Raw genomic sequence first — 13,656 nt, forward strand, 5'->3', positions numbered from 1 at the left:
TTGATGAGAAAGACAGCTGGTGGATTAGCAGAACAGTTGTCAAGGAGTAACAAAATCTTGCAGTTGTCATCCAGTCCAACTTCCCAGCAGTGAGCATGAGCCGCTGGTACAAAATGTTTGTGAAACCAATCAGAAAAGATGTCCCTGGTGATCCCTGCATGCCTTTTTGGTAGCATAACGGACTGGTAAGAAATTCACTCCTTGAAGACAGTGAGGAAGGAAGCTTTTGCCTACCACAGCAAGTTTACACTTATGCATTCCTGCTGCATCAGCATATCCTAACACAGTTATTCTGTCATTGGCATCCTTAATTTGCATCTCATCAGCAACAGTCAGTGTCTTTCTGGAGCAATAATCCAAAAGAGTGTTGTTTCATCAGGATTATAGACTTGTTCTTGTGTCAGATTTTCAACAGCAATGACCCTGGCAAACTTGTCAATAAATTTCTTTGCTGCTTCATGACCAGCAGATGCTAATCACCATTAGTCTTTAAAAATGTAATGCCATGTCTTCCCTTAAATTTCTGCAACTGGGCCGGGCATGGTGGCTCACACCTGTAATCCCAGCACTTTGGCAGACTAAGGCAGGCGGATCACCTGAGGTTGGGAGTTCAAGACCAGCCTGACGAACATGGAGAAACCCCGTCTCTACTAAAAATACAAAATTAGCCGGGCATGGTGGCGCATGCCTGTAATCCCAGCTACTCGGGAGGCTAAGGCAGGAGAATTGCTTGAACCCGGGAGGTGGAGGTTGCAGTGAGCCAAGATCGTGCCATTGCACTCCAGCCTGGGCAACAAGAGTGAAATTCCGTCTAAAAAAAAAAATTCTGCAACTGGCCTGTTCAATATTCACGGTTCCCGTCATTTTAACTTCATCGCTTGAGATCTTCATTTTAGCTTTATGCAGTGTTTTTCTATTTTTAATTAACTTCTGTTCATCACTTCCACTTTATATATACTACTTCTGATATATATAAAACTTCAACAGTTTATCCTTCTTTTTCTTCAGGTCATATATAGTGGTCATTCTAATACCATATTCCTCTGTAAGGTATTTCATACTTACACCACTGTTCAGTTTCTATAACACCTTGACTTTCCGTGCTATAGATAAACATAAATGTTACTTCTTTTTCTTATCACTATGACCCATAGGGGTATCTGTGGGCCTTTTTGATATTTTCAACGTCTTTATACCAAAGAGCAGAGAATAATTAAGCAAGCAAGCAAGCAAACAAACAAACAAAAACACACACTGAACAATGCATATAGGTCTTCGCACCATGTAGGGCATCGTGGGGAATCTGCTGTTGGTGTGACCAGTCAGAACATGTGCCATTTTATTACCCTTTGTGGGCATGCTTGCATAAGGAAATCTGGGCATACTCAGAAAAGATATATTGTAACTGAAGGGAGCTGGAAGGGTCTTTTTTTCCTTGGGGATGCTGAATAAGTTGTGTGTTACTTCGTTTTGTTTTGACTGCAACCTGTCACATGAGGTCAGGTGTGGAATTCGTTATATATATATTTTTCTTTTTTAAAACTTTATGGCTGGGTGTGGTGGCTCATGCCTGTAATTGCAGCACTTTGGGAGGCCGAGGTGGGCAGATAACCTGAGGTAAGGAGTTCGAGACCAACCTAGCCAATATGATGAAATCCCCATCTCTACTAAAAATACAAAAATTAGGCCAGGCACGGTGGCTCACGCCTGTAATTCCAGCACTTTGGAAGGCCGAGGCAGGTGGATCACCTGAGGTCAGGAGTTCGAGACCAGTCTGGCCAACATGAGGAAACCTCATCTCTACTAAAAATACAAAAATTAGCCGGGTATGGTGGCTGGTGCCTGTAATTCCAGCTACTCGGGAGGTTGAGGCAGGGAGAATGGCTTGAACCGGGGAGGCAGAGGTTGCAGTGAGCCAAGATTGAGCCATTGCACTCCAGCCTGGGCGATAGAGCGAGACTCTGTGTCAAAAAAAAAAAAAAAAAAAAAATTTAGCCAGGCGTGATGGCGGGCATCTGTAATCTCAGCTACTCAGGAGGCTGAGGCAGGAGAATCGCTTGAACCCAGGAGGTAGAGTTTGCAGTGAGCTGAAATTGCACCACTGCACTCCAGCCTGGGCAACAGAGCGAAACTCTGTCTCAAAATAGTAATAATAATAATAATGGTGATTTGAGGGAAAAAAAAAATATTTTTTTTCCTCAAATTATTTTTTACCAGGAATTTTCTACTTGTGGAGTTATGTCTGTGCTCAAAAAGTTTCAGATTTTGGAGCATTTCAGGTTTTCAGATTAGGGAAGCTTAACCTGTATTTTGAATTTTTTTTTACCTGCAACAGTAGAAATCAGAAATCAAAACACAGCCACAGCAACACAGGAGGGTTCGAACAGAACCTAAACTGATTTTTTTTTTTTTTTTTCCCTGAGACAGGGTCTCACACTGTCTCCCAGGCTGGAGTTCAGTGGCATGGTCAGAGCTCACTGTAGCCTCAAACTCCTAGCTCAAGCAATCCTCCGGTCTCAGCCTCCCAAGTAGCTAGGACTACAGGCACATGCCACCACGGTCAGCTAATTTTCTTTTTAGAGACAGGGTCTTACTATGTTGCCCAGGCTGGTCTCAAACTCCTGGACTCAAGCAATCCTCCTGCCTCAGTTTCGCAGTGCTGGGATTATAGGCATGAGCCACTGTGCCTGGCTAGCCTAACCATGATTTTTAAGCTATAATATGTGCTTATTTGTCAAAGGAAAAACAGAAGAGGATTTGGTACACATACATCTCCTCAGACAGAGTTAAACAGTCTCTCCTCTGTATCCCTGTAGTCTCTTATGCATAGCTCTACTAAGGCATTTATCATATTATGGCATAAATTATTTACCTGTTTCTCTCCTCCCATTCCCATGAATTGCTTAAAAGAAGTGACTGTCTTTTAATCACCTTGACTGAAGGCAGTATACTGTAGTGGTTAAGGGTGAGACTCTGGAGTTTTAGGATGCTTGGTCTCCAATCTGTTTAATAATTGTGCGACCTCAGGAAAACTACCTAAGAAACTTTCATAGAATTGGTATAATCAAATGAGTTAATATTTAAACTGCTGTATGTTATCTTTTTTTTTTTTTTTTTTTTTTTTGAGATGGAGTCTTTCTCTGTCGCCCAGGCTGAAGTGCAGTGGCGCAATCTCGGCTCACTGCAACCTCCGCCTCCCGAGTTCAAGCAATTCTCCTGCCTCAGCCTCCTGAGTAGCTGAAACTACAGGTGTGTGCCACCACACCAGGCTAATTCTTTTGTGTTTTTTGTTTTGTTTTGTTTTGTTTTTGAGACGGAGTCTTGCTCTGTCGCCCAGGCTGGAGTGCAATGGCCGGATTTCAGCTCACTGCAAGCTCCGCCTCCTGGGTTCATGCCATTCTCCTGCCTCAGCCTCCCCAGTAGCTGAGACTACAGGCGCCTGCCACCGCGCCCGGCTAGGTTTTTTTGTATTTTTTAGTAGAGACGGGGTTTCACCGTGTTAGCCAGGATGGTCTCGATCTCCTGACCTCGTGATCCGCCCGTCTCGGCCTCCCAAAATGCTGGGATTACAGGCTTGAGCCACCGCGCCCGGCCTCTTTTGTATTTTTAGTAGAGACAGGGTTTCACTGTGTAGGCCAGGCTGATCTCAAACTCCTGAGCTCAAGTAATCCTCCCGCCTCGGCCTCCCAAAGTGCTGTGATTACAGGCGTGAGCCAATATGCCCAGCCATTCAATTCTAAAATGATAGCTTTTCATTTTTTAACATCTCTGAAGTTAAGATGTATTTTACAATTAGTGCTGTATAATGAACAGTTTAATTGGCAAGCTTTCTCTCTTTTTTTAAATCAACTTTTATAGGGGTCTCTTTCTTAACGGTATGTAAAAATTGTGTACTTTATAACCAATGGCATTAGATTCAATGAAATACTATAGTAAACATTCTGTGAAAGTAAAGGATTATTGCTATTATTAGTATTATTATTACTATTGCCATTATCATAGTAACTGGTAAAGAATAGGTACTTGGTAAATGTCCATTAATTGCAATAATAAATAATATTGTAATTTTTAGAAAAGGACACAGATTTTGATGTGAACATATTGAATTACAAAAAATTGTCTAATAGTATATACTATGTAAAAAGAGTTAACTAACTTTATGCATGCTACCCAATTTTTTTTTTTTTTTTTAGACGGGATCTTGCTCTGTTGCTCAGGCTGGAGTGCAGTGGCACAATCTCAGCTCACTCCACCTCCCAGGTTCAAGTGATTCTCCTGCCTTAGCCTCCCAAGTAGCCAGGACTATAAGCACATGCCACCATGCCCAGATAATTTTTATATTGTTAGTAGAGATGGGGTTTTGACACGTTGGCCAGGCTGGTCTCAAACTCCTGACCTCAGGTGATCCTCGGCCTCCCAAAGTGCTGGGATTACAGGTGTGTGCCACCATCCCCAGCCTAAAATGTTTTAAAACTAAAACATTTCAGTATTACCAAATAATTTATGAAATATACAGAAAAATACTTTGGAAATAATTTTCCATACACTTTGGAAAAACAGCCAATTTCTTCTTAATAGAAAGAGACAATTCAATAAACTCTCAATAAAAAGAGGGTTTAAGGTACTGCTCAGGGTGGGCACGGTGGTTCATGCCTGTAATCCCAACACTTTGGGAGGCTGAGGTGGGTGGATCACCTGAGGTCAGGAGTTCAAGACCAGCCTGGCCAACATGGTGAAACCCTGTCTCTAGTAAAAATACAAAAAAAAGAAAAAAAATAGCCAGGTATGGTGGCAGACGCCTGTAATACCAGCTACTCAGGAGGCTGAGACAGAGAATCGATTGAACCTAGGGAGTGGAAGTTGCAGTGAGCCGAGGTTGCGCCACAGCACTCCAGCCTGGGCAACGAGATCAAAACTCCGTCACAAAAAAAAAAAAAAAAAAAAAAGGTACCGCTCAAAGTACCTAAAGGACTTAAGTATTAGCATTAAAATGTTTTATATACAATACCATCTGAACATATCTGTATTAAATGCTTCTTTTATATTGTTAGATTGTATTTTTATGATGACCTAATTAATCAACAGAAATACAAGATATGCAGAAACAAATATATTAGCTTTAATATGCTAAAAGTTTATCACTTTAGCAGAGGGAAGATACCGATGTAAAAAAAAAACTACTAGTTTGATTTTAGGTTCACTTGGTTACTAGAGTTAATGCATGATAGGAAACAGATGCAGTAAATGTGAAGGTTATAGGTTTTTTTTTAAGTCCCCTTTCAAGGTTAGATGACCCTTTATTGGATGAGGCTAGTTGGCCCTTGTTTTGATCAAAAACTACGGAAATACATTATATTCAGATAATATTCAAAAACAAAGTATCATAGAATATTTCTAAAAAGACAAGAGTGCTAAAGGAGTTACCAGTAAGTTAAGTTAAACTATTGACCACTTGTACCAAAAAGCAAAGAAATTAAAAGAACACAAAAGCCAGCTTGAAGGACCTTTCACTGGACAAATCTGGGACAGTGCTAGCATCAAAATAATGATAGTGAGCAGATTTTTAAGTCAGTGAATAAGAAATTCTGAATCCAGGCTGGACACGGTGGCTCATGCCTGTAATCCCAGCACTTTGAGAGGCTGAGGCTGGTGGATCATCTGAGGTCAGGAGTTCCAGACCAGCCTGGCCAACATGGTGAAACCCCATCTTTACTAAAAGTACAAAAATTAGCCGGGCATGGTGGTAGGTACCTGTAGTCTCAGCTACTTGGGAGGTAGAGGCAGGAGAATCGCTTGAACCCTAGAGGCAGAAGTTGCTGTGAGCTGAGATCGCACCACTGCACTCCAGCCTGGGAGACAAAGCAAGACTTCATCTCAAAAAAATAAAATAAAATAAAATAAAATAAATTCTGAATCCATTTTAATAAATGGATTGATAATTTGTTAAGAAGTTGGGTATTTGTATAGTTAGTTTTAAAGTATCTCCCTCCAAAAATTGGCGGAGCACAATGGCTCATGCCTGTAATCCTAGCACTTTGGGAGGCTGTGGTGGGTGGCCTCTTATTAATTATGAGCCTTTTCTCTTATTAATTATAAAGAGAAAAAGTAACCTCACAGTGGAAAAGCTTGGCAGACACCACCTCATCAAGTGATCAAAGTCAACTTCATTAGTTCCTTCGGGCTGATTTCTGCATCCTTTTAACTACCGTGCTTTGAAAATAGGCCAGGTGTGGTGGCTCATGCCTGTAATCCTAGCACTGTGGGAGGTGAGGCAGGCTAATTGCCTGAGCTCAGGAGATCGATACTAGCCTGGGCAACATGGCAAAACCCCATCTCTACTAAAAATACAAAAAAAAAAAAAAAAAAAATTAGCTGGGCGTGGTGGCACCACCTGTAATCCCAGCTATTCAGGAGGCTGAGGCACAAGGATTGCTTGAACCTGGGAGGCAGAGGTTGCAGTGAGCCGAGATCATACTATTGGACTCCAACCTGGGCAACACAGCAAGACTCTGTCTCCAAAAAAAAGAAAGAAAGAAAGAAAGAAAATAATAAACACATTGTATGTTAAAATAACATTTTTATGAAAAGCAACTGTTTTTCAAAATAAAATAATACATGAAAAGAGTGGTATTGTTTTATATTTTTGCAAATCTCTTTAATATCTGGCTTAATAGAAAGCAGCAAGATTCTCATATCTGCTTCATATATACCCATCGTCACAAAGATATGTATTTGGAAATGAAAGAGTCTTCTTTGATATGGCATCGAAATTCACTAAGTGGTAATTTGTTTGTTTACTTTAGAGACAGGGTCTTGCTGTCCCCCAGGCTGAAGTTCAGTGGCTATTCACAGGCACGATCATAGCAACAACCTCAAATTCCTGGGCTCAAGTGATCCTCCTGCCTCAGCCTCTCAAATAGCCGAGACTACAGGTAGGCACCACCACACCCAGCTCAACAAGTGGTAGTTCTTAAAAGTTCATTGCAATGTGGAATCTGAACCATATGAGTAATCACTTCATACTCTATTATGTGAAAATCCATTGGCCCATCTTGAACTTTGAATGATCTTTCACCCATGCATGATTTTATAATAGCACACATAGGTCATTTGGAAACTATTGATTCACTGAATCATACTGGTCTTCTAAATGTTGACACAGTATGCAATATTTTAAAAATCACATTTGTTAACATCCGAGTTCATTAGAAAAATCTTTCAGAATTAAATGATGTCAAGCTCATCATGATGGCAGTGATTGCATCACTGCACTCTAGCCTGGGTGACAGAGTGAGGACTTGTCTCAAAAAAAAAAAAAAAAAAAGGGGGAGAGAGAAAGACCCATCTGTCCATCTGTAATTCAGCCCCTCGGAGTGCCCTGATAGAGTCTCGCACTGTCTCTCAGGCTGGAGTGCAGTAGTGCGATCTCGGGTCACTGCAACCTCTGCCTCCCAGGTTCAAGTGATTCTCCTGCCTCAGTCTCTTGAATAGCTGGGATTACAGGCATGTGTTTTTGCAGTAGACCAATTCAGGTGCATGTACTTTATACACATAACATGATTAATGTTTCAATGGTCATATATCTAATTTACAAGAAATAGCACTGTTTCCTTACTTATGGGGAAAAATAAGTAAATATCAGGTATTTGCTATTATGGCAATAGAGAATAAGCCCAAATACTAGTAATTTGCACAGAGAGACCAGTGATTGCTATTATTCGTGTCCAAGACAAAAATTAAAGGCAATCAAGGGAGTGACTCCTTTCTAGTTACATTGTCTCTTTTTTGTTTTGTTTTGTGTGTGTGTGTGTGTTTTTTTTTTTTTTTTTTTTTTTTTTTGAGACGGAGTCTCGCTCTGTCGCCCAGGCTGGAGTGCAGTGGCGCGGCGATCCTGGCTCACTGCAAGTTCCGCCACCTCCCGGGTTCAAGCCATTCTCCTGCCTCAGCCTCCCTAGAAGCTGGGACTACAGGCGCCCGCCACCACACCTGGCTAATTTTTTTGTATTTTTAGTAGAGACAGAGTTTCACCGTGTTCACCAGGATGATCTTGATCTCCTGACCTCGTGATCCGCCCACCTCGGCCTCCCAAAGTGCTGAGATTACAGGCTTGAGCCACCGCGCCCGGCCTACATTGTCTCTTATTTGCCAGAGAGGTAGATCTTGAATTACAAAGTGCTTTATCTCCTCATAACTCTGGATTCAACTGTAGTATTGAGTGTACATATTCAACAAAAGCCTATGACGCACTGACATGGGAACTTACCACAGTGCTTGTAGGACCATTATATAGGTAAAACAGATTTTGAGTCTGCAGATATTTAATAAGATTATCACAAAAAGTTCCATTACATCTTTAAATATATAAATACTGATACCACATTTACAAATAATGAATGGACATTTTTATATAAGAGGTAATATTGAAATGACCTAACATCTAGGAAGAAAATAGTTTAAAAGTATCTTCAACAGTAAACAAAAATTTGAGATCTAGCTTATCCTGGCTTTTATACTTGCTGTGATGAACTAGCACACAGTCTTTAATGCCTATGGAGTGTTGGCTTTTTTCACCTGCAGAGTGTTACAAAATTTCAAAGATGTGACCCGTATTTCTTCTAAAATAAAATTTTGATCATTCACAATGACAGTTTAGAGAGCTTTTAAGGATCTGGTTTTGTTTCGTTTTGGAGTTTTTAGTAAGCATACATTTTGTAAATCAGTAAACACAACACACAAAAAAGTAATGTGTACTGCCTATCCCCAGAATAGAACTACTATCATTGAAAATTGCTTCTGGCCGGGCGCGGTGTCTCACACCTGTAATCCCAGAACTTTGGGAGGCCAAGGCGGGTGGATCATCTGAGGTCAGGAGTTTGAGACCAGCCTGGCCAGCATGGTGAAACCTCGTCTCTACTAAAAATACAAAAAAATAGCTGTGCGTGGTGGCAGGAGCCTGTAATTACAGCTACTCAGGAGGCTGAGGCAGGAGAATCGCTTGAACCTAGGAGGCGGAGGCTGTAGTGAGCCAAGATGGCGCCACTGCACTGCAGCCTGGGCGACAACTCTGTCTTTTTTTTTGTTTGTTTAAAAAGGGCCCAGCACTGTGGCTCACGCCCGTAATCCCAGCACTTTCGGAGGCCGAGGCGGGCGGATCACGAGATCAGGAGATGGAGACCATCCTGGCTAACACGGTGAAACCCCGTCTCTACTAAAAATACAAAAAAATTAGCTGGGAGTGGTGGCGGGCGGGCGCCTGTAGTCCCAGCTACTCAGGAGGCTGAGGCGGGAGAATGGCGTGAACCCGGGAGGAGGAGCTTGCAGTGAGCCGAGATCGCGCCACTGTACTCCAGCCTGGGCGACAGAGCGAGACTCCGTCTCAAAAAAAATATATAGAAGAATGGAAAAATATTTCCGTATTTATATTTCAAAACCTTATTCCTTGGCCAATACTTGTTAGTAAAGTGATTATGGTACTAAACCAAGTTTTAGACTGTAAACTCCTAGAAATTATCATTTCAAGTGTGTATTAAATTTCAAGCAAATTTTAAACCAGTTTAAGATTCATCCTTAAAGAACAGTTAAAATTGATTGAAAATAATCCAATTTCACCGCACTTTATACATCATACCTGAAATGCAATGAAGACACAATATTATACAATAATGAAGAAGCAAAGATTTGGCCTCTTATCTGGGAAATCAGAGGGTGGACTACCTGGGCTCCTTTTAGCAAAACACTTTTCCAAAAGAAACTTATTTTTGTTTTCTTTAAACAATACTGTCCTGTCCTAAAAGAAATCATTTCTAGTCTTTTGAAAATCCACGTGTCTTTGCGTGTTTATTTATTTATTTTTAAATTTTTTATTTTTTGCAGTGCTAAAAAAAAAAAAAAAAAAAGATGCAAGGTTTCCAGCCCTGGGGACCAGGGCGCTCTAGCTCCTGTCTCAGTTCAGCCCTAGCTCTAATTGTGACCTTGGGAAATGTCCCTGGCTCGGAGGACTCGGTTTCCCTCTCTTCTCAATTATAAGTGCTTGGAACATGGGGGTGGGACGGGCCCCCAGCACCGCAGACTAGGGGCTACAGCTTGTCCAGTTTCACGCAAATCCCCAGCCCTCCTTGTCGCCTCGGCTCTTCCCATCCACTCAGCCACTGGCTCGCTCGGAGCAGTGTGTTCCCGGTGCCCCCCGCGGGGTACCCTCGGTTCTACACGGCGCTCCCCTTTTGTGTCTTGCTGCTAGGAAGGGACCTTGCGATCATCCTTCCATCCGCCGAGAAACGCTCCACCTACCCTTCATTCTCGACCGGGTCTTTCCCGTTTCAGAGAACCCCTCACATTGCTGCCCTCGAGAGACCCCCGCCGTGGATCTGACTGGGAATCCCTTTCCTTCTTTCGTCTCAGGAGACCTTCCCTTCACACAGCCTTCACCTCCGGAGGAGCCCTCAATTCACACAACCCCATTCTTCCTCAAACTCTCAGGGATTGGCACCTGGCTGCCTTTTGCGGAGCCGCAAAGGACTCTCAGCCTCCCCCACCTCCGCCATCGGTTCTGGGGACCCCTCTCACCTCCGCGGTGAGAGATGTGTTTACTGAGGAATCGCTGCTTCTTTCTCTGGTGCAGCAGGGTCGGGTATTTAAGCAACAAGAATGAGGTCACCAAGTACCCTCCTAGCGTAGACAGAAGGTAAAAAGCCGCAGTGGACGACATCTCAGTCACCGTGTGGGAAGTCTCCCACCTCCGGGCCCTCTGAACTCCGCTGCGGCAGTAGCAACGACGGCGGCGGCGGCGGCGGCTGCTCGAGGTCTGCTCGCCCCCAGCCGGTGCCAGTGGTGCAGCGCACTTGTCAGTGCCGGCCTAGTGCGCATGCGCAGCTGGACCCCAGCGCCCCAGCAACAAAGGGGCTCCGACGCGCAGGCGCGCTCCGGTTCTCGAGTAGAAGCCTGCAGAGATCCTGGAGTGAGCGTTTGTCACCTAGCTCTGTGGACCGACCCGCATGAAGAGAAAGCTTGCAAACCTGCCAGTGTGTTGGCCATCACTCAAGCAGAAAAGACTATTCACGGATAGCCTTTCCTAATTGGAAAATCCACATCAAAAAGGAAAGATTCCAGGGCGCGTCTTAGCCCCTAGTCTAGGAAATGCAAATAATTTTTACCTATGGAGGCAATAAAGCTTGCTAAAAACTAAAAACTAAATAAACTCATCCATTTATCTAGCCTAGAGAGAATTTCCCGTATGGTCACATATACTAGAAAAGGTACCGGTTTACCAGTCAACTATCTGAGAGATGGACCCCTCTCCTCTCATTTCATTGTGGAAGTGCAATCCTCATTCTTTGTACACAATAGGCACTGTAGAAGTATTTGCTGGCTTACAAGTCCGTATAAAATAAGGAAACTTTGTCAAGGTTATAAAGTATTACCTAAAAGTCCTAGAAAGACAGATAACTAAGTTCCAGAAGGCCCTACTAGTTTTCCTTTCACCAGACAAATTACAAACTGCTAACACACGAAGAGCCACACTTCAATGCAAAAGAAATAAATCATCCAGGACTGAGGGAGAAATTTTACGGAAAAGACCATGTCTCCCATAGGACTAGAAAAGCAGAGTGAGTATTTAAAATCCTGTGATTCAGTTGGGCGCGGTGGTTCACGCCTGTAATCCCAGCACTTAGGGAGGCTGGGAAAGGTGGATCGCTTGAGCCCGGGAGTTCGAGACCAGCCTGGGCAACATGGCGAAACCCCATCTCTACGAAAAATAAAACAAAAATAAGCCCGGCGTGGTGGCGTGCACCTGTAGTCACGCTACTCGGGAGGCTGAAGTGGGAGTATTGCTTGAGCCTGGAAAATCGAGGCTGCAGTGAGCTATGACTGCACCACTGCACCCCAGCCTGGGCAACAGAGCAAGACCCTATCTCAACTATAAAAAGAAAATTAGAAGAAAACAGGGGGTGGCCGGGCACGGTGGCTCAAGCCTGTAATCCCAGCACTTTGGGAGGCTGAGGCGGGTAGATCATTTGAAGTCAGGGGTTCAAGACGAGCCTGGCCAACATGGCGAAACCCCATCTCTACTAAAAATACAAAAATTTGCCAGGGATGGTGGCACCCACCTGTAGTGCCAGCTACTCGGGAGGCTGAGGCAGGAGAATCTCTTGGACCCGGGAGGCAGAGGTTGCAGTGAGCGGAGATCGCACCACCGCACTCCAGCCTGGGCGACAGAGCAAGACTCCGTCTCAAAAAAAAAAAAAAAGAAAAAAGAAAATCCTTTAGTCGAGGTTGAAGTGAGCCTTGATGGTGCCACTGCACTCCAGTCTGGGCAACAGAGCAACATTTGAGGAAACTCACAGATTAAAAAATTGTGTCTTCTGTTTAGGGTTGTTAAACTATTTCCTGTAGATCAACTGAGGCACCTGGTTCTATTTTTCAAAATATCACCTGACGGCAATGGAAGGGTCTAGAATAAACCACTGTGGCATAAAAATTATTTTGAGGCTGGGCATGGTGGCTCATGCCTGTAGTCCCAGCACTTTGGGAGGCCGAGACAGGCAGATCACCTGAGGTCGGGAATTTAAGACCAGCCTGGCCAACGTGGTGAAACCCGGTATCTACTAAAAATACAAAAATAACGCAGGCATAGTGGTGCATGCCTGTAGTCCCAGCTACTAGGGAGGCAGGAGAATGGCTTAAACCCGGGAGGTGGAGCTTACAGTGAGTAGAGAGCATGCCACTGCACCCCAGCCTGGGCGACAGAGCAAGACTCTGTCTCTAAAAAAAAAATTAAAAAAAAAATATAATATATATATATCTTTTTTTGAGCTGAAGGCATTTAAATTCCTGGAATCCCTTATTTGCCTAAAATCAAAGGCTCCCAAAAGAACTTAACTGTCATAAATCTCCTCCCTGGGAACAACTCTAATCTTGTCAGAGATGAGAGAGAGACACTGTCACAAAAGTATGATATCACATGGGTATTCTCCTAAGGACACATTTATGTTTCCAAAAAATCATTTCTTTTCCAAAACGTGCTTTCTCCCCAGCTTCTAAGAAGTCATTTGTGGCCGGGCGCGGTGGCTCAAGCCTGTAATCCCAGCACTTTGGGAGGCCGAGACGGGCGGATCACGAGGTCAGGAGTTCGAGACCATCCTGGCTAACACGGTGAAACCCCGTCTCTACTAAAAAAAATACAAAAAACTAGCCGGGCGAGGTGGCAAGCGCCTGTAGTCCCAGCTACTCGGGAGGCTGAGGCAGGAGAATGGCATAAACCCGGGAGGCGGAGCTTGCAGTGAGCTGAGATCCAGCCACTGCACTCCAGCCCGGGCGACAGAGCGAGACTCTGTCTCAAAAAAAAAAAAAAAAAAAAAAAAAAAGAAGTCATTTGTTCTTCTGGAAGTACTTCTACCCCTTTCTACCCAGTAAATTTTATATGATATATAAACCTCACATTCTAATTGCTTTTTTTTTTTTTGGTCTCTGTGAGACCACAGAGTCTCACTCTGTGGCCCAGGCTGGAGTTCAGCGGCGACATCTTGGCTCACTGCAACCTCTGCCTCCGCAGGGTTCAAGTGATTCTCCTGCTTTATATATATATAAAATATATATTTAAATATATATATATATTTTTTTTTTTGAAAAGGAGTTTCGCTCTTGTTGTCTAGGCTGGAG

The 13,656-nt window shown here is 43.4% G+C and overlaps 1 protein-coding gene across 3 annotated transcripts in view; it reads right to left on the minus strand.

Annotated features, from left to right (window-relative positions):
* Window positions 1–11,684, minus strand: part of GDPD1 (glycerophosphodiester phosphodiesterase domain containing 1) — a 59,376-nt gene extending 47,692 nt beyond the window's left edge. Inside the window, exon 1 of one of the 3 annotated variants that reach the window (XR_639146.3) lies at window positions 10,564–11,678. Coding sequence is in view for 2 of the 3 variants with exons in the window: in XM_003912832.4 (XP_003912881.1) it covers window positions 10,564–10,705 (142 nt within the window). In the remaining variant the exon portion in view is untranslated. Of the gene's footprint in view, window positions 1–10,563 lie in introns of all 3 variants that reach the window. The other 2 variants (XM_003912832.4, XM_009190382.3) reach the window with 2 other exon arrangements.
* Between the last annotated feature and the right edge of the window lie 1,972 nt (window positions 11,685–13,656).

The sequence above is a fragment of the Papio anubis genome, chromosome 17, assembly GCF_008728515.1.
Source record: "Papio anubis isolate 15944 chromosome 17, Panubis1.0, whole genome shotgun sequence".
NCBI lineage: Eukaryota > Metazoa > Chordata > Mammalia > Primates > Cercopithecidae > Papio > Papio anubis.